The sequence below is a fragment of the Artemia franciscana genome, chromosome 6 (genome assembly GCF_032884065.1).
Source record: "Artemia franciscana chromosome 6, ASM3288406v1, whole genome shotgun sequence".
NCBI classification, from domain to species: Eukaryota; Metazoa; Arthropoda; class Branchiopoda; order Anostraca; family Artemiidae; genus Artemia; species Artemia franciscana.
The window spans coordinates 7,736,778-7,759,420 of NC_088868.1; the positions used below are offsets into that span (position 1 = coordinate 7,736,778).

At 35.5% G+C, this 22,643-nt stretch overlaps 1 protein-coding gene across 1 annotated transcript in view; it reads right to left on the reverse strand.

Annotated features, from left to right (window-relative positions):
- LOC136028474 (ubiquitin carboxyl-terminal hydrolase 32-like) overlaps window positions 1-22,643 on the reverse strand; it is a gene marked incomplete in the record, with an annotated part of 242,323 nt that overhangs the window by 21,849 nt on the left and 197,831 nt on the right. Inside the window, 2 exon segments of the mRNA XM_065706316.1 lie at window positions 2,220-2,409; window positions 9,022-9,213. Coding sequence (XP_065562388.1) covers window positions 2,220-2,409; window positions 9,022-9,213 — 382 coding nt within the window.

Here is a 22,643-nt window from a genome sequence, read left to right on the forward strand (position 1 = left end):
GCTTTCCCTTTTTGATTTTAGAAAAGTTTTTCAATCCAACTCTCTTATATTGTCAGATGCTTGAAAATTAAACAGAATAGCAAAAGAAAACAAAATTTAAACTTCACCTTTCGAGTATGTTTTATATAATAGACAAGTAGCGTTCAATGCTTTCCCTTTTCGATTTTAGAAAAGTTTTTCAATCCAACTCTCTTATATTGTCAGATCCTTGAAAATTAAACAGAATAGTAAAAGATAACAAAATTTAAACTTCACCTTTCGAGTGTGTTTTATATAATAGACAATTAGCATTCCATACTTTCCCTTTTTGATTTTAGAAAAGTTTTTCAATCCAACTCTCTTATATTGTCAGATCCTTGAAAATTAAACAGAATAGCAAAAGAAAACAAAATTTAAACTTCACCTTTCGAGTGTGTTTTATATAATAGACAAGTAGCGTTCCATGCTTTCCCTTTTTGATTTTAGAATAATTTTTCAATCCAACTCTCTTATGTTGTCAGATCCTTGAAAATTAAACAGAATAGCAAAAGAAAACAAAATTTAAACTTCACCTTTCGAGTGTGTTATATATAATAGACAAGTAGTGTTCCGTGCTTTCCCTTTTTGATTTTAGAATAATTTTTCAATCCAACTCTCTTATGTTGTCAGATCCTTGAAAATTAAACAGAATAGCAAAAGAAAACAAAATTTAAACTTCACCTTTCGAGTGTGTTTTATATAATAGACAAGTAGTGTTCCGTGCTTTCCCTTTTTGATTTTAGAATAATTTTTCAATCCAACTTTCTTATGTTGTCAGATCCTTGAAAATTAAACAGAATAGCAAAAGAAAACAAAATTTAAACTTCAACTTTCGAGTGTGTTTTATATAATAGACAAGTAGTGTTCCATGCTTTCCCTTTTTGATTTTAGAATAATTTTTCAATCCAACTCTCTTATGTTGCCAGATCCTTGAAAATTAAACACAATAGCAAAAGGAAACAAAATTTAAACTCCCGATCCAGCTGTTTAAAACAACCCTCTTTGCAAAGATGCTCAGAATTACACTGAATCAGATTTACACGTGTTCAAATGAAATTCTTTACCACGAGTCACAAGAGAATTTTTGATGAAATAGTGTAGTCTTATAAACATGCTTTTGCTAGCATAGGAAGAAAGGTCAGTAATTCAATGATCTATGTCTGGTTTTTGATGTGTAGTAATAATTGAGACAAAATTTTGGAAAGTAGATATACAATTGTGACAAGTTAAGTGAAATTGATAGTTACTAGGGGGTGGATTGTCACTAGTGATAAACAACTAGTGATGGCAACCCTGAAAAGAAAGAAATTTTTGGTAAACCGATTTTTTTTTTGCTAAGACAAATTTTTGGAGAAATCCCCAATAATTCAGGGATAGTGGAAGCACTGGTATTTTCAGAAAAAATCTGCCACCAAATTTTATAAGGGCACAAAAACTGCCAAGTAGCATTGCTACTATGCTACCCCAATTTTCGCAAGGTGGAGCACAACTTGTGTTTTCAAAGCTTTTATTTGAGCAAAAATTATTTTTATATATAGAAATAATATTTTCAGACAAATCTGCCAAAAAATTTGAAAACTACCAAGTAGCATTGCCCAGTTCTTTGCTACCCCACTTTTTGCACAGCGGGAGACATCTTAGAGCAATGTCAATTAGACCATTTGAAAGGGATTTTTTTTTCATAAAATAGCGTTTGTAACTCAGTTATGACAAAAACGTCAAAACTACTTTCAGGCGACCATTTCTTAAAGAATATATATAGCAAGGAATATTTTTCGTATAGGAAGGAGATAGGTTTCCACTTATTTCCCCACCCTCACCTACTACCCTATTTAGTGTCGCATACTCTCAATAAATTTACAGCTAGTTGATTCTTGAAGGCACTTGCAGTCAGATTTTGAAAAAGGATTGCTAGGCATGATCGCAGGTAGAATTTGCAGTAACTCAAAAAATTCTTTTTAACTAAAAATTATTATAGCTGCATACAAAAACCGTGCTGCGAATCGTAAATTTTGTATTTAAACAAGAACCCGAATCTATAAACAAAACAGAGGAAACATGAAGCATAATCATAAAAAAGTTAAACAAACCAAAAATAATAGAGCAAGAACCAAAACAAAAAAGCAAAACAACAAATGTAATAAAGCAAGATAAAAAAGGAAAAAAGAGTAGACGAAACCACACATAAAAGAAATGCTCACCGGTATGACATGTTTGAGTATTGTCATTATGGTCTATTTTTCTAAGGCTGGCAGTGCGATTGAGAACTGCCTCACGAGGAACAGCAGCTAAATATTCACTAGGATCTAACGGGTCGAGGGTGAAATGCACAGCTTTTGGAGATTTCATCCAACGTCCTCCAATAAGCTGAAATCTCTTCAAGTGGACTATCTAGAGAAAAAGAAGGGCGCAAAAATTAATTAAGTTTCTTAAATTTAATTTATATTTAATTGATTATTAATCAATTAATTCATTAGTTAGTTTATTGATTAATTTTATTGAATTTAAAAAATTAAAAAATTTAAAAATTAATTTATTGTAAAATTAATTATTGTAAAAACATTTCCAATAAGCTGAAATCTCTTCAAGTGAACTATCTAGAGAAAAATAAGGGCACAATTATAAAAAGAAGCCGTTACTGCTTTTAAGCAATATTCTTAGGCGTAAGGCTATCTATATTAATTGCATTAAAAGCGTTTGAGGTCCATTGTAACAAAATTTCTCAAGATTTCTAGGTATATGATAATTTTTAGGCGTTTATTTAAGCATAGAAAAATTACAATTATTTTTTTTTAAATCTAAATAGATGATGTTCTACACCCTTTTAGGCGTAGTGTAATTAGGGCCCTGTTTATATTCACGTGTCTTTCACATGAGTCAATTGGAGGAATTTTTCAACATCCAATTGGTTGTCAAATACGGAAAACTAATCAACATACAACAACAATTAAATGCTCCCTATATCTACATTACTATAGATAATACATTAATATATATTATCTATATTAATGGCATCAAAAGCGTTTGAGGTCTATTGTAACAACATTTCTCAAATATTTCTAGGTAAACAATAATTTTTAGGTTTCATGTCCTTAAGGTGTCATTTTTCTCTTGTTTTAGTCGATTCGCAGGAAGAGCTTGATTTTTGCTGTCGTGTATATTGTGTTACAAGTAATGATGCTTCTCTTTTCTTTTTACTCTTTCTTCTTCATTTATTTTCATGCATTCTCATTATTATTATCTTCAATATCTTTCTTTTTCACCCATTTCATTATGTTTCTCTTTTCTTTTTCATCTTTCTTTAGGTTTTTATTTCATGATTTTTAGGTTTTACTTCCTTAAGGTGTCATTTTTCTCTTGTTTTAGTTGATTCGGCTGGAAGAACACATTTTGTGTTGCGGTGTATATTGTATTGCATTTCGTTATGTGTCTCTGTTCTTTTTCCTCTTTCTTCGTGATTTATTTTCATGTATTACGCATCTCATTATTATTGTCTTCTATATCTTCTCCTATCTTTCTTCTTTATGCATTTCATTATGTTTCTCTTTTCTTTTTCATCTTTATGTGTTATTATGCATTATGTATCTCATTAATCTTTCTTCTTTATGTATTTCATTATATTTCTCTTTTCTTTTCCCTCTTTACGTACTATTACTCCGTTTTTAACTATTGTTCAAAAATGGAACAAGATTTATTCATTTTTTTTCTATTTCAATCAGTCATTCATTCATAATTTTTTCATACTTTTCTTCTTCACTTGCTTTTTTTTCTCAATACAATAATCAAAGAACTGAATCGTGATTTCTTCTAGGGACGGCAGGCTGGATCAGATGACAAAAAGAATGTTCAGTTAGATGGTTAATCTAAAAAGTAGTTTTCCAATCATTTATTATTCCTACGCTTGTAATCTTGTTAAACACGGGGGATAGATTTCATTCATTCACAAAATATAAAAAGGTATCAGCATTTATTGACCATATTTCAAACAATAAGCTGTACAAAAATTAGTTTTTTTATTAGTTAAAGAAATTAGTTAAAAAAATTAGTTAAGAAATATTGAGATGGCTAGGACACAAACTCTGCGAAGGGTGACAGAATGCAATAGATCATCGTTTTTGGCAAGCCATCAGCAGCTAAAGAAAAAGTAGGAAAATCATTTTTAGCAAGCCATTTGGGGCTAAAGGATAAGTATGAAAGAAAGATCGTCATTTTCGGCAAGCCTTCTAGGGCTAAAGGAATAGTAGGAAAGGAAGATCATTGTTTCTAGAAAGCCATTCGAGGCTAAAGGAAAAGTAGGAAAGAACGATGGTAGTTTTCGGCAGGCCATTTGGAGCTAAAGGAAAATTAGGAAAGGAAGATTGCCATTTTCGGCAAGCCATCTAGGGCTAAAGGAAAAGTATGAAAGGAAGATCCTCAATTTGGGTCAGCCGTCTAGGGCTAAAGGAAAAGTAGGAAAGGAAGATCGTCCTTTTCGCCAAGCCATTTGAGGCTAAAGGAAAAGTATGAAAGGAAGATCGTCACTTTTGGCAAGCCATCAAGGGCTAAAGGAATAGTAGGAAAGAAAAGAGAAAGGCAGGGCTAAAGGTCCCAAAAATTGACGGGAAAAGGAGAGTTTTTGACAGGGTTTAATTAGGTTGAGCGGAAAAGGAGCCCACGTAGCTACATAGACATAGAAGGATTGTTGCTAAAATGAATTTCAATAGTAATAGTAGTAGGCATATATTACTGGAAAAGCCTGAATGAGTTAAGAAGAAATAATAGTTCAATTTAAAAATAAGCAAGGTTGGCAATTTTTGTATCGTTTCATAAGTTATATAATATAAATTATGTATCATTACATAAGTCATGTACACGCTATTTTTTTAGAAACTATATCAGAGTCTATGTCAAATAAACTGACTCGTGACACTATCTCATACTTGTAGAATTGAAAAAAAACAAGGCGTTTTATTGAAAACACAATGAAGGAGTAAAAAAGTGATTTCAGGCCTATCCACTTAAAGTTCCTTTTCTTCAGTAAGTTTATACAAAATAAAACTCAATGATCTTTAAAAAGCTCTATCTAGGTAACTAAGTGGACAACAATTACTATAAGAGAAGAAAAGAAGAGCTAAGAGCCAAGAGCGCATGTGGTATGAGCTCTAACAAAAATTCTAAGAATCAATAGATTGATTTAAAAGGAAAATCAGAGGCTTAATGCCGGTCGGGATTTAAAATAAGAGCTCTGAATCACGATGTCCTTCTAAATATTAAAATTTATTAAGATCTGATCACCCACTCGTAAGTTATAAATACCTCATTTTTTCTAATTTTTCCTCTCCCTCTAGCCCCCCCGATGGTCGAATCTGGGAAAAAGACTTTATCCAGTCAATTTGTGCAGCTCCCTGACACGCCTACCAATTTTCATCGTCCTAGCACGTCCAGAAGCACCAAACTCGCCAAAGCACTGAACCCCTCCCCCCAACTCCCCAAAGAGAGCGAATCCAGAACGGTTACATCAATCACGTATCTATGACATTTACACTCTAAGCGTTTTCCAAGATTTCCAATTTCCCCCTCCAACTCCCCCCAATGTCAACAGATCTGGTTGGGATTTGAAATAAGAGCTCTGAGACATGAATTCCTTTTAATACCAAATTTCATTCAGATCCGGTCACCCGTTCTTAAGTTAAAAATACCTCAATTTTTCTATTTTTCCAAATTAACACCCCCCCCCAGCTCCTTCAAAGAGAACGGATCCGTTCTAATTATTTTAATCACGTATCAAGAACTTGTGCTTATTCTTCCCATCAAGTTTCAGCCCGATCTCTCCACTCTAAGCGTTTTTCAAGATTTCTGTTTCCCTCCTCCAACCCCCTATGTCCCCGGATCCAAATCGAGTCGAAAATGGAGCAACTGAGACATAAGATCCTTTTATATATCAAGTTTCATTAAGATCCGATCCCCTATTCGTAGGATAAAAATACCCCAATTTTCACGTTTTTCAAGAATTCCGGTTTTCCCCTCCAACCCCCCAATGTCAAAGGATCTGGTCGGAATTTAAAATAAGAGCTTTAAAGCAAACAAGATTCTTCTAAATATCAAATTTCATTAAGATCTGATCACCCGTTCGTAAGTTACAAATACCTTATTTTTCCGAATTACCCCCCCCCCCCCCTAACTCCAACAAAGAGAGCGTATCCGGTCCGGTAATGTCAGCCACGTATCTTAGACTTGTTTTTATTCTTCCCATCCAGTTTCATCTTGATATTTCCGCTTTAAGTATTTTCTAAGATTCCCGGTCTCCTCCCCCAACTGCCCCCCCCACAATGACGCCGGATCCGGTTGAGATTTAAAATGAGAGATCTGAGTTACGAGGTCCTTCTAAACATGAAGTTTCATGAAGATCCGATCACTCCTTCGTAAGTTAAAAATACGTCATTTTTTCTAATTTTTCAGAATTAACCCCCCCCCTCCAAATTCCCCCAAATAGAGCGGATCCGTTCCAATTATGTCAATCACTTATCCAAGACTTCTGCTTATTTTTCCCACCAAGTTTCATGTCGATCCCTCCACTCTAAGCGTTTTCCATGATTTTAGGCCCCCCCAAACTCCCCTCAATGTCACCAGATCCGGTCGGGGTTTAAAATAAGAGCTTTAAGACACAATATCCTTCTAAATATCAAATTTCACTGAGATCCGATCACCCTTCGTAAGTTAAAAATACCTCATCTTTTCTAATTTTTTAGAATTAACCCCCCCCCCCCCAAATCCCCCAAAGAGAGCGGAACTATTCCGGCTAGGTCAATCATGGTATCTAGGACTTTTTTCCCACCAATTTTCATCCCGATCCCTCCACTCTAAGTGTTTTCCAAGACTTTAGGTGTTCCCCTCCCAACTCCCCCCAATGTCACCAGATCCGGTCGGAATTTAAAATAAGAGCTCTGAGACACGATATCCTTCCAAACATCAAATTTCATTAAGATCTGATCAACCGTTTGTAAGTTAAAAATACTTCATTTTTTCTATTTTTTCGAATTAACCGGCCTCCTACTCCCCCCCGCCAGATAGTCAAATCGGAAAAACGACTATTTCTAATTTAATCTGGTCCGGTCCCTGATACGCCTGCCAAATTTCATCGTCCTAGCTTACCTGGAAGTGCCTAAAGTAGCAAAACCGGGACCAACAGACAGACAGACCGACAGAATTTGCGATTGCTATATATCACTTGGTCAATACCAAGTGCCATAAAAACAGACTATTAAAAAGCTGGAAGGTACATTAATCTTATCTTACGCTAAGTCTGCCGTTTAGAAAGAGAATTAACTTATTAAGGAATAAACTACTAATAAGATATTTATACTAATACTAATAATTTTTTTTTAGTTTACCAGGTTCTTTGGCTAACGCTGATTTTCAAATTCTTTTTTTTTATTATTCTTACATGATCTTACCAAGGTTGCCAATCAGTGGAAAAAAAAAAATCACTAGATTTTGCTGATTTTTGGTTGATTTGGTGATTTTCTTTAGCGATCTAGTGATTTCTGTGCTGATTTAGTGTATTTTAATGCAATATACAAGATCACTAGAAATAATGATAAATCACTAAGGGAGGCCAACCGGGTATCATACTAGGTAAGAATTAAGTTCTTACGTTAAGCTGTCATCATTACGCAATGACAGTGTGAAACTGCCTATATTCTGTGAAGCCAAAGAGAAAACACTCAAATTTAGCTAATTAGTTTTGTTTATCGTTTTTCACGATTCAAAGTGGCAACACTGACAAAAATATGGCGGTGTCCTTAAACTTAATAATAAAAGAACAGCTAGGAGAATCGCGGCTTTCATGATAAAATAGACCTAAGATTAGTCCAAGAGGGCCAAACAAGCGTTTATTTTAATGGTCTTGGAGGGCCCGCAATAATGCAAACTTTATTCTAATACTCAAATTTAACAAATTAGCTTATTTTATCAATTTTCACAATTCAAAGTGGCAACACCGACAAAAACATGGCGGTGTCCTTAAACTTAATAGTAAAAGAACAGCTAGGAGAATCGTGGCTTTCATGATAAAATAGACCTAAGATTAGTCCAAGAGGGCCAAACAAGCGTTTATTTTAATGGTCTTGGAGGGCCCGCAATAATGCAAACTTTATTCTAATACTCAAATTTAACAAATTAGCTTATTTTATCAATTTTCACAATTCAAAGTGGCAACACCGACAAAAACATGGCGGTGTCCTTAAACTTAATAGTAAAAGAACAGCTAGGAGAATCGTGGCTTTCATGATAATGTAGACCTAAGATTAGTCCAAGAGGGCCAAACAAGCGTTTATTTTAATGGTATTGGAGGGTCGGCAATAATGCAAGCTTTATTCTAGTACTCAAATTTAACAAATTAGCTTATTTTATCAATTTTCACGATTCAAAGTGGCAACACTGACAAAAACATACTGCTACCCTTAAACTTCATAAGAAAAGATGTTGGAGAATCACGACTTTCAGGGAAAAATAGACCTAAGATAGATCTAAGACCGAGGCGGGGAGGAGGGGGGAACAAGCGTTTATTTTACTGGCCTTAGTAATCTATCGACTGTAATAAAGAAACTTTATTTAACTAGTAGACTAATTTTACCTAGATAATCATGGACCATTTTAAATTTTTGCGTTATGCCTTTCAAAATCTAAGGGTAGAGTGGGTTTGAATATTCCAAGATCTTTAAGTTTGTTTTTTTCATTTTTACAAAATTCCATCGCCTTTCCATTTCTAAAACGTTATTAAAAGGAAGATTGCTTTCAAACTTGTAAAAATAATTGAAATAGCTATTGTAGCACAATAAAATCCTCACCAAAATAGGCAGTAATATCCAAATCTGGAAGATTAAAAAAAAAACAATATTAAAAGGAATTCCTGGAATAATAACAAAAGGAATAATAATTTATCCTGACGTTATTAAAAGGAAGATTGCTTTCAAACTTGGAAAAATAATTGTGATAGCTATTGTAGCACAATAAAATCCTTACCAAAATAGGCGGTAATCTCCAAATCTGAAGCTTTTTACAGCAAATTTGATGAGAGTGACAATTAGGACAAAAAACTCTTTCCTCATCCCTCAAACGCTCCTCCAAGGTGAAAGCTTCCAAACAACGCTTCAAATTTACTGGCTCATTCATCTGACGACTTGTTTCGGATACACTGGAATGTTCAATATAATCCTGAAAATAGACAAAATTTGTATCTGGCCTGCGCAAGTATGAACGCACTAAACCATCAAGGCACAAACCGGCAGTGCTGATCTCCGTTTCGTGGCCCTTCAGCCAGAAAGCACAATGGGGGGTTGAAGGCCAGCCATCATATGCTTTCTTAGACTCTTCCTGCTCATCTTCCCCAGATTTCTCCGGGTACCCAAATAGAGCAGGGTCAACTCTAGATGAGCTCACAGAGTCACGCCACTGATCCCCGTCTCTAACTAAAAAACTGACTACTTCAGGAATCGAACCCGTGCCCCTCGGACACAGAATTCCCAATGCAGAGCGCAAACCACTTAGCCGGGGAGGCTATCTAGCCTGCGTGGTGAATATCTAAGAGGCAGAATTGTGCCTCTTAAGAAAGGCAGTAGTAATCATTTTTCGTACATGTTTGGTTTTAGGGAATAGAAAGAAACAAGAAATGATAACTTAAGCACTGAAATGCTCAACAAATGCCAAAGAATATAAATAATTTTGTCGTTTAGCCATTATGTTCAGTATGAAGAAGGCACACTCGCGCCTCTCAAGAGAGGCAGCAGCACTCATATCTTCGTATATATTTGGCCCCAGGGAATAAAAAGAGATAAGAAATGATAGAATAGAATTCACTTTAAATATTTCTTTCACAGTAGGGTAGCCGAATTTGAATTTTAAGCAAAAAATAGCATTAGTATATATATATATATATATATATATATATATATATATATATATATATATATATATATATATATATATATATATATATATATATATATATTAACTGTTAGGGTGGCGCTTCGCGCCACCCCAACACCTAGTTGGTGGGGCCGCTTCGCGCCCCCACCAATATACAACATTCTTCGCTGTCCCATTGTCTGTGCGTATAAATAGATTGTCAGGTTTACCGACTCTTGAACATACAACATATAATTGTCCATGGGAATAACAATCCGAATTCAGATCTATACCTCATTATTCTAATGATTGCCCTTGAGCTTTGTTGATGGTGATTGCTAATCGAACATTCCCTGTATCCCCGTCGTCATTTATATATCCCCCTGTGCCCCCCGGCGTCCCCGTTGTAGTTGTGTCCCTGTGTCCCGGTCGTCATTTATATTCCATGTGTCCCGGTCGTCATTTGTGTCCCGGTGTCCCAGTCTGTAATTTCTCTTTGAGTGTCCCGGTCGTCATTTATATTCCCTGTGTCCCGGTCGTCATTTGTGTCCCGGTGTACCGGTCTATAATTTCTCTTCAAACATTCCCTGTGACCCGGTCGTCATTTATATATCCCCCCTGTGCCCCCGGCGTCCCCGTTGTAGTTTTTCTCTTTGAGTGTCCCGGTCGTCATTTATATTCCCTGTGTCCCGGTCGTCATTTGTGTCCCGGTGTGTAATATCATCAGTTGACAAACATGACGTCAGTCGACAAATAACTTCATGACGACATACAGATCAATCCTTATAATGACGTCAGTCGACAAACATGACATCAGTCGACACACAAACATGACGTCAGTCAACAAACACACACAAACAACTTATTTTTATATATATAGATAGAAGATATATATATATATATATATATATATATATATATATATATATATATATAAAGATAACAATAAAATTAGTGACTTTATCCTGGCTATTATACAACTCAACAAAACTCTTGCGATATCTTTCATGATTAGCGGGGACGGGAGTCAGTTTGGGGACTTTTAGGGATTTTATACGGGACGGTCCGTTGCAGGCGGGAAGGTAGGGTTCAGAGATGATGGAACTTAATCGGGGAACAGACAGGGTCTTGGAACCGAAACAAAGGCACAAGAGGTTCCTTCTCTCGGCCAAAGTGAGGAGCTTGAACCTACCCAGTAGATAATGATATGGAACCTTTCCTTCACCATTTATGATCCAAAGGGCTCGTTTTTGAGTATTTTCAATCTTAGACCGAAATGCCATACTGGACAAGCAAACTTCAGTATTGGCCAAATAAAAGAACAATAAAGTTTGAGAAGATCCTTAGTGAGGCAAGAAAATTTAATCAAAAGTTTTAGAAGGGAAACCTAAGAGGAAGCTTGTATGAGGATGTTTTGAACATGGGCCTCCCACTTCAAGTCAGCAATAATTGGAAAGAAGGATGATTAAATAAAACTAACTGTCATAACTGACAATTTAATAGCGTTAACTTTCATCTTCAACAAAGAAGCCTCCTATGTGACATCATCAAGTAATGTCATATTGAGCTCTTAATATTTCACTATCGCTCTCTATGGTCAGTCATTAGGCTATTAACCATTATAAGAAATGAAATGGGACCCATTAGGGATCCTGGGAGACCCCATAAAAGATAGGAAGGGGATCGGAATAAACATTTGTAATATTTAAGAACTAGAAAACAATTTGTTCAAAAGGAGGATACGACTTTGACAAGAAAGGGGCTCACTTGAAACTCCGTCAGCAGTTTATTTACAAGGAAATTGTGGTCAATTGAGTCGAATGCTTTTTGGAGATCAATTAATAAAACATTCAACCAAGTATCAGGGGTTTCAAGATCTTTAAGAATGGTGTCAAGAAGACTAAAAAAGTAGTGTGAAGGAGATGCCTCCTTCAGGTTTCCAAATTGTTGTAATTCAAGAATCTCTGCCTTTAACCAATTAAATAAAAAAAGTTTTTTTTAACTGAAATTAAGGAGCGATATTAAAACTTAAAACGAACAGAAATTACTCCGTATATGAAAGGGACTGTTCCCTCCTCAACGCCCCGCTCTTTACGCTAAAGCTTGACTCTTTCTCTCAACTCTACTTTTTAAAACAGTAAAAAACTTGAATTTTTTGAAAAAACTTAAAGAGCTTGAAATTTCTATAGTAGGGTTTTCTAATACGCTGAATCTGATGGTGTGATTTCTGTTAAGATTCTATGACTTTTAAGGAGTGTTTCCCCCTATTTTCTAAAATAAGGCAAATTTTCTCAGGCTCGTAACTTTTGATGGGTAAGTCTAAACTTGATGAAACTTACATATTTAAAATCATCATTAAAATAAGATTCTTTTGATGTAGCTATTGTTATAAAAAATCCGTTTTTTAGAGTTTCGGTTACTATTGAGCCGGGTCGCTCCTTACTACAGTTCGTTACCACGAACTGTTTGATTTGCTAAGAGACCCTCGTACATTTTTGAGAAAACTGGGGTCAAGGTGATTGGTCGTACTCTCAATCACCCAGTCTTGGCACATGGATAAGGGTGAGAAATAGACAATCCTTTTCGAAAATCATTGTTCCAACCCCCCTTTTCCCCCAGTGAGTGGTCAACCGGGCATAGCTTCGTAAACTCCTGAAAACCATTCATTTAAGATCCAAATTTTTGCGCCTGGACTTCAGTAACTGCAATTATATCAATATGGTTTAAATTTGCTGTTGCTTCTAACTCAGTTAACTTTTCGAAATTTGAACTTTCGGCGTTCGTAAGGAGGAAAAACGGGGAAATGATAACGTTTTTTTTAATCAAACTTTCTAATAACAGATTTTTTCAGAAAAGCTGTATTCTGAGGCAACTTTGACGGGGTGTAAGCATTAAAGTTAATGCTAGGAGTGGGAAGAACATCACCTAAAAGTAAAATATAATCATTCGGGGTATTGGTGGAAGGTTTGTCGTAAGACTCAAACTCACCACCCTAGACCGAGTTGGGGTCTAGGGTGTAATTTTACGGTGTAATTACCTTCAACTTCAAAAGTTGGGGGTATTTCAGAGAGCTGCGGGTAAAAGTTTCCTGGTGTTCCAACGATTCTCCAAGATCAGTTTCTTCTAATGTCAAAACATGTAATGTCAAAACATGTCTAATGTCAAAACATGTTCTTCTAATGTCAAAACATTGTGTCAAAACAGTGGGACGGCGTGACTCATAGTAGAAACGCAGGATGCTGATATCTTAGGAAATATAGATCTAGGGATTGGGAGGAAGATTGGCGAAGAAGGAAGGAGGGGGAAAGCTCCAAGGGAAACAGGAGAGATGTACTGAGCCTGTCTGACCCACGGTGACCCGTGGTTGAAAAAGGTTGTCGTGGGCGTGATTGGGGGGGGGGGCCGGAAAGGCGGGTTTCTTTGATTCAGCTATTGACCCTTTCGTCTCGACAAGTCTTTCGGCATCGGCTCGGGTCAAGGATTATTGCTTGAAGAATAGATCTTCTAAACAATCTGCCTATGGCTTGGCATATCATAATAGAATACTGGATCACGGTTGAAACGATTAAATCGAGACAAACGGTCAAAATACTTAAAAGGCATAGGACGATTAATAAGAGATTTTAAATTACTAGCACTATGAGTAAAACTGCACAACTTGTTGACGCAAGCCATCATAGCAAACATAGCATCATAGCATCACATAGCATCACATAGCATAACATCATATAGCATCACATAGCATCATAGCATCATAGCAAACAGCCATCATAGGGCAAACAGGCATGATCAAAATTGCAAGTTGTTGCTTTGCACTTTTTCAGTTTGTATTTTCGGCATATGTGTGGAAATTCACAGTTCTCTTTTTTGTTGCGGGAGCCTCCTTCGAAATACTTGCACGCTTTATTTACACGGGAATTTCCTCGTTGATTTGGTTGTTTCTTCTGATCAGTAACATTTTCGCTTTCATGAATAGACGGACATTGTTTACCAAGTTGGCATGCACCAGTTGACATAAAAAAGAAACGCTTTTTTCATAATATTTTTATAACAGAACAAAAAACGGCAAAGAAGAGGGAAAATCAGGAAAATAAAAGCCAGTGGAAAATAGAAGAAAAAATTATGCAAACATTTCGGTCGAGACCTCCACTCAACCCTCCTCACTGCAAAAAAAAACAACAATGAATCTAAAGTAAGGACCCTGTCAAAGTAAGAATGAAAGGGTAACTGAATAAAAACTACAACACTGAATGACATTTTACAATCTTATTTTATGTATAGCATTCTTAATAAGTATATCATAAATGGGGCTTATAAGAGTTTCTCCAGTGTCTCTATTGAGGGCAACCTTTAGGTGAATGTGCTTTATCTCCGCTGCCTCCCGGGAAACATGCATGAGACCTTCAACAAGGGCAATAATGCAGGTATTATCAAACAAAATGAAATGAATTGGGTTAATTAACCTAATTAGCCAGCAAGAATTTTTATAGTGTTTTAGGGTAAAGAGAATTTTTCCGAATCTTCTCCGTTTTGCCTAAATCTAGGTACACAATCGGAGAAGTAATTTTGTGATAAGATTGGCTTTCAGTCATTAATCCACATTTTAAAAGACCAAAAAACAACTTTTTTTCTAAGTAATACAATTTAAAAAACTCGACATTTTTTACAGCAAAACCTTCCACCGGCAGATTTTCAGCAGATATCTAAAATAGCTGAAAATTCTTTCCACCCTGACTTTTTTATGGCTAAGACTAGCTAATCCAAAAAAAAATTAATTAGAATACGAAAAATTTAAAAATTCCAGATGTTTTCTTCCTAGATTCTGTCCTGGTCCGGCCATTTGGAACCTATTTTCTAAAGTTTTGACACCAGATGAAACCCATGCCTTGTGTAAGGGGTCTAAATTTCGCTTGCCTCAAACACGAGTAAATTTCACAGAGATAATTTCCAGTGTTGAAGCGGGTATATTTGGTTCACGATGTGTTGTGGAAAATCCAGATTCACTTCGAGAAGAGGTGGTTAAGAATATTCTCGATTTTACTCCGTATTCCTCAAGCTAAAAAACAATCAGGAGACAAATTCTCAAAATTTAACAAAAGACCCAGACATCATTATTACCAGGGCTGATAAACGGAATGAAATTGTTATCCCCGATAAAAATTCATACAGTAAAAAGTTACGGCTATTTTATCCAACACTCACACTTATAAGCCTACATATTCAGACCCCATCAATAGGTTCACCCGTGAAGTACGAAAGGAGCTAGGGATTTTGCAAACTGAAAGACTTATTACTCCACAAATATATATATATATATATATATATATATATATATATATATATTACAAATATATATATATATATATATATATATATATATATTACAAATATATATATATATATATATATATATATATATATATATATATATATATATATATATATATATATATATATATATGTATATGTATATATATATTATATTATTTTATCCTAAAGGTTACTCGGCTCCTAAATTTAACGGTCTCCCAAAAATACACAAAGATGGAGTTCCTCTTCACTCAATTGTGACTTCTTATAGCTCCCCGGCTACCAGACTGGAAAAATGGTTGTCCACAATTTTTCGTCCCCTTGTGCCTACGCTAACTTCATAAACTAAAAATTCAGTTCACCTTGTCGAAAAATTAAAAGATACAGATACAAAAAAGATACGATCTTGGTAAGTTCCGATGTCATTTCTATGTATACATCTTGTGATATTAAAAAATGTAAACTTGCTCTTCAAAGGAAACTAGAAGATAATATTGACCAAATGGACTGCAAAACACTAGATCTTGAAACTATTATGCGTCTCGTCCGTCTTGGCAATAGTTCTTCCTTATATTTCCGAAACAATAACCAGTACTTCACCCAAATTATGGGTCTACCAATGGGTACGAGCCTTTTACCGTTTTTCACCATTTTTTATACGGAATTCATTGAAACCTCTGCTTTGAAAACATCGGTTCTGGGGTCGGTTTGTGGATGATGTTATTTCTGTGACAGATCATGGAAGGGAGTCGCTTAACTCCTTCTTGACTCATCTAAACCCTTTGGACTGTAATCTTCAGTTCACCTTAGAACTAGAAGATAACCACAAATAGCCTTTTCTAGACATCTTAATTTTCAATAAGTATCTTAGCCTAGCATTTTCTATTTACAGAAACCCTAGATATAACGATAGGTATTTCTATTTTTTCTTCCAACCACTCTCCTTTAATAAAAAGAGGAGTAGTTATTTCTTTGCTTGATCATGTAATAAGAATATTCTCAAGAGGTCACATAGTCCCTGGATTGAACTATCTTAAGAACATTTAATTTTGCATTAGGTATCCCATAAAATTACTTGAATCCATCATAGAAAAAAGACAAAACAAGGCAGAAAAGAATGCATAAATTCCACAAAACCCAACAAATGTCATCCCCTTAGTGGATGAGAAGAAACTTTTCACTGTTCTACCCTATTTTTCGAAAAACACCGCCTTAATGTCACTTAATGTTTCAACAGCGGCAAAGATAAGACCACCCCTATTCTGGGTAGTGGCGCTTGTAGAATTTTCTGTTTTTGTGACTGTTTTTATGTCGGTAGAACCAAACAGAAATTAGGGGAGAGGTTATCAAAACACAGTTCCTCAATCGGAAAAGCCATGGGGCTACGCCGAAGGCCTCAGACTTTTGATTCTGCATTGGCTCAACATGTCTATGACAGCCCACATCATTTCATTTTGTTTGATAATACCTCCATTATTGCCCTTGTTGAAGGTCTCATGCAAGTTTTCAGGGAGGCAGTTGAAATAAAAAAGCACATTCACCTAAAGGTCGCCCTTAATAGACACACTGGAGAAACTGGAGAAGTCCCATTTATGATGAACTTATTAATTTCGATTATTTTTATATCCGTCCACAAAATTATATTTCAGAACCAAATAAAGTCCTTGATAATACCCTACCTGGCAAGCAACTAACTTTTAAGAATATTTTACATAAAAAGAGATTGTGAAATGCCATTTAGTATTGGATTTCTTATTCAGTTACCCTTTCATCGTTACTTGGAAAGGGTCCTTATTGTGTTGCGAGAGCAACACTTTGGTTTTGTCGTGTTTTTTTTTTTTTTTTGTTCCTAGCACCCCGATTTCAGCTTATTCCTAGAAAGTGGTAAGGGTCTAACCTCTGCGGTTTTTACGGAAAGTGTGGACCTTAGGCCGGATTGATGAATATGACTTTACATTTTGGAAAGCTTCGTAGAACTCTTGCCTGGGGCCAAAAAGGATGGTTTTTGCTTGTCCTTGAGCCAGAGCCTATAGTGTGTGAAGTGAAGAGGAGTTGTATAGCCTATGTCAGAGAGGACTATCTGAAGTTATGCAGCCAAGCTTTCGTTTCATCAAACCATGTTTCTGCTTTCGAGTGGAAAGCTCCGTTCTAGCAGGCAAGCAGGCAGGCACCAGTTTCAAATTGAAGATGGACTAAAATCTATAAGTATTAAATATATTCGACAGTTACCCTGCCCCACAGCCAATATATCTTCTTTGAGTGATAAATAGAAAAATTTAGAGAAGCAAAAAAGCGGCATTTTCCCACGGGTCCGAAAGTGCTGCCATCTATTGTTTCTACCCATTTCTGTTCGTGATTTCAGCTGAGTTTATCATTCGGTTTTTCGCACTTGGGATTGCGGTAGAGAAATGGTATCAGATGTGCCTCTTAAACTTTAAAAGTTCTCTCATTGCTAAAGAAATTAGAGTTTATCCTTTGCTCCTTTCTAAGTGATGACGTTAGAAAGTTGGCCTACGGCAAAAAAGTCAACTTTTGAACTAAGACAGATAGATTTTTTTTTTCGACGGCAGTCGATAGCTTTTGATAAGCTGATCAAAGTATATGTCATCCATTTTTTTGTACAAAAATTCCTTCATGAGATATACCAGTTTGAAAGTTTAAAGGGGTTGACAACTTCAGTAGTAAGGTACACACTGAAACCAAAAATAGGCCGATACCAATTGCGAGACATATAGGGGAGTTGTAAGCAACAGTCGGCTGTTAGCTCATAATCATCCTCGGCAATGAGGGGTTCGCAACTCTTACTAGTTGGTGTACCTATTTTTTGTTTCCGTTGTATTTGATGGTAAGACCAATTTGGTTCCAGTGGTAAGACATGTAGGGGACTTGTAAGTAATAATCGGCTGTAAGGCTACAATCATCTTTAGCAATGAGGAGTTTGCAATTTTTGCGAGTTGGTGTACCTAGTATGTATTTTAGCATCCTTACAGATTAACAACTTCAGCGTTTAGTCGCAGCGAGGAAACAAAACCAAAGTGTTGCTCTCGCAACACTTTACTCGGCGAAGCCGAGCAGAGGTTGCCGCAACACCTCACGTTGCCCATGCAACGTAGATCTAGTTTTAGTTTCAGTGTGTATTTCGAGGTCTTTTTTTTTCTGTATTTTTATTATTCTGCACTGAGGACGTTTGAGCGGAGTTCTCAACCGAAATATTTGCATAATTTTTTCTTCTGTTTTACACTGGTTGTTATTGTCCTCGTTTTCTCTCTTCTTCGCGATGTTTTGTTTTGTCGTGATTAGCCAGTGTGGTCTTAGAAATTATTTAATATTTTTATTTACTCTTTATAATCTACAGTAAATCCTTTTTTACAGAAAAGTAGATCGTTTCAAACTTCATTCTAATGATACACACTATGATGATGATGATGATTTTATTAAGTGATTAAACCTTTACAAGTATTTCACTGCTAAATGTCTAAAAACTAACACTATAAAGGAAGAAAAAAAAAAAACAATAGAATAAATGAGACTAATAAGTGCTACAATCAAAGACAACAATCAGGTATAAATATCAAATATTAACATCAAACCAGTCTTCTAGTCGAATACAAAAATCTGTTCAAGCATTTCCTCAATACTTTATCAGAAATTACTGAGCCAGGACAAAATGGGAAATTAATTCCTAAAGAATGGAGTTCTAGTTCCATACCAAAACGTTGTAAGAAATAAACAGGACAAGTAAACAGGAAGTGGCTACAAGTTTCACTTTCACCACAAATGCACTCTCCGCTTCTAGCTTTTCCAATTTTACTTAAGAAATAATTTAACCGACAATGTCCTGTTATAATTTGCGTAAGCTGGTGTGTAATATTCATTTTAGAAGCAGCTATTAAATGGTCTTTTGATGGAAAGAATTGTATTGGCCATGAACTCACTCTATTAGTGAAACCTTGATACCAATTTTCATAAAGAGCAATTTTCAGTTTACGTCTATCTAAGGGAAAGGAAGGTGAGCTATCATCGGATTGAACATCCAAAAAATTTTTTATAATCTCATCTGTGTATACACTGTGTGATTTTGTTCTGCTGGATATTGGGATACCCGGTTTAGAAAATTCTGGCCAGTATTCTGGTCTACCCTTTTTTGCGTAGCGCATAATTGTTAATTCTTTAGCTCTCAAATCTATTGGTAAAACTCCTGCTAACGCTGTAAGTACGTCAGTTTGAGCGGTGCGAAAAGATTTTGTGATCAAAATTAGAGAAAGCCTTTGAACTGAGCTTAGCATTCGGACAATATATTTTTTATTTAAAGCTGCAATCCATACCGGGACTGCATATAGAATCGTGCTTTCTATAACCGACAGGTACATATTCTTAAGAGCACGAGGTTTTAGCCCCCAAGTAAATTTAGCTGCACACATCAATTTTGTAGAATATTGTTTTGCAGAATTTATCCGGTTTCTAATATGTTCTGTCCATAATAACTTCCTGTCTAAGGTAACTCCCAAATATTTAGCTTTTTCTTTTATTTCAATTACATTACCATTAAAAACAAGGGCAGGCTTAGGAAAAATTCGTTTACTAGTGAAAATAGCTGCTACTGTTTTCTTTGAATCAAAAACTAATTTATTATTACTCGCCCAACGATCAAAGATTCGAAAAACCTCAGAGGTTGTAAACTCTAAATCACTTTTAGTCTTGCCCGCAATGATAACACATACATCATCAGCATAAGCTTGTATGTGAGAATTATTGGGCAAATTTAAATCTAACAAATCATTAATATTAATATTCCATAAAAATGGTGATAATATTCCACCTTGTGGACAGGATTTCTCAATATTTAAAGAAAACTCATTATTATATGATACAATTCTGTCTGATAGATAGCTATGCAACAACTTAACCATCCAAATTGGGCATCCGGAATCTTTTAATTTATTCACAATGCCAGGGTGCCAAGCGTTGTTAAATGCACCTCGTATATCAAAAAACAGGCACAGCGTGAGAAGTTTATGTTGCTTGTTTTTTTCAATATTTTGTAACAAGATTATCTATAGCATCTAAAGTACTACGGCCTTTCATGAACCCAAACTGGTTTCTCGAGATCCAATTCTTGAATCCCAAGTCATCAAGTTTATACATGATCAAACGTTCAAAGACTTTCCCTACATTTGATAACAAACTAATTGGGCGGTAAGACTGGGGATTACCATCATTCTTTTTACCGCTCTTTAGAATTAATATGACATTCGCCCTTTTCCAGGCTGATGGGAAATACCGAAGTGTTATACATGCGTTTAAAATTTTTAATAGTGATGGTGTTATAACATTTATATTCTTTTTTAAAATTAGGCTTACAATACAATCTGGACCGGGGGCTTTTAACGGGCGCATGCTATTAATTGCTTCGCTTAATTCTTCTTTCGTGATGGTAATTTCATCATTGTCCTCCATTGTCAAGATTTCTGTAGCTACGCTTCTTAGTTTTGTGTGATATTGGGTATCACTGCTTACATCATCTTTTCCAAACCATTTCTGGAAAAGTACTTTGCCTGCCTCTTTAGTTGACGTTGTTATTGAGCCATCATCTTTAGTCACATGTATAGGCCTAATCGGAGGTTTATTTGATTTTATTATTTTATGGATAGTATTCCAAGGGTCCAATGTTCCTCTATTCTCACAAAATTTCCTCCAGTCATCCTGTTTTGCTTTTAAAATTGATTTTTTATAACTATTCCTTAAATACTTCATGTTTTGGTCACTTTCCCATGTTCTCAATATTTTATGAATTCGTAAGGCATGTCTATAGGCTTTCCTTTTTGCAGATAAATCTGGATTCCACCATCTTACATATTTTTTGGAATTAGGACCATATTTTCGTGTTGGTATTGATTCTAACATTGCTTGTGTTATTAAATCGACAAAATTATCTAAAGCTAAATCAATTTCATTTTTAGTAAAAAGCGGCATAGTATATACACTATCTATTCTATTCAGGAGAACTGAACTAAATTTATCCCAATTTGCCTTCCTGAAGTCAAATTTACAATCATTGTGGTTATAACAAGTTTCACAACCTATTTCAAACTTTAGTCTAAACAAAATATATAAGTGATCAGACATTGATACATGATCAGAAAGGACGTCCCAATCTTCAACGAATGATAATAAAGAAGCACTGACTGCGGTAATGTCGGGGCTAGTGTTGCCACTTATGCCGTATGTACCTTTATTGGGGTCATTTAACACTACTAGGTTTTTACTAGCTAAAAAATCCTCTAATTCTTTACCACGCATGTCTGTAACACATCTTTGGGACCATAGTGGGCTTTTAGCATTAAAATCACCACCTATGACTAAGCGAGGTATATTTTTCACATTGTCTAGGATATTCAACTGGTAAGCTAAGGAACTCACTGATGGAGGGCAATATAAAGAGGACACCGTAATTGTTCTACTCTTGAGGTACAAAGATACAATAACCAACTCATTTCTAGAATCTTCATGATGAATATCGGCTTTAATTCCACTCTTAACTAATATTGCTGCACTATAAAACCTCTTATCAGGATCAAATTTAGAAAAGCTATTGTAATTTGATGGTATGCACGAAATATTTCCGGATTTATTCACATAGGGTTCTTGTAGCAGTACTACATCAGGTTTATAATCATCTAGGGTCTTTTCTAATGTTACCATTGCACTATAAGAATGTTGCAAGTTGACTTGAAGGAACTTTAAATCACTCTTTGAATCGAAATTATTCATAAGAATATTCAATACGATTTTGCATTAAATCCTTTATTTTTCTTGCGGTAGGGCATTTATTTATGTCGTACGAGGTATGTCCGGTTCCTGTAAGTCCTTTTGACTGACATGGTCGGCAGGAGGGTCGAGAAGATGTGCATGACATATATTCATGTTCTCCAGAGCAATACGGACAAAGGATAACTCCTTTGCAATCACTGCTTTTGTGACCGTACAAACAACATTTGTTGCATCTTAATAAGTAGATATAATCTTCACACTCGTGCAACATGAACCCTAATTTCAGACCACGGTGGTCTTTAATACATTTACGCATCTTTGGGGAGACTTCAACAACAACATGGGTTTTATTTTCTCCTTTGTGAATAATTGTCACTATTTTGAATACTTCTCCTTTAACTGCTAGTTCTGACACATCTAAATTCTGATTCAATAGGGATTCTCGTAGGTGTTCTTTTTCATTTGTCCTAGGGATGTTTTTAACAATCATTCTAGGATTTTTTTTGGTAGAGTGTTTAGGGGTATAATTTGTCAAATCTGATTTTTCACTAAAAACTGTGACTGCATTTTGTGCATCTTCTTGAGATGGCAGTTCCAAAATTATTTTTCCATTTCTTCCAGAAGTAACATTTTTGACAGAGAATTTTTTAACGTGATCA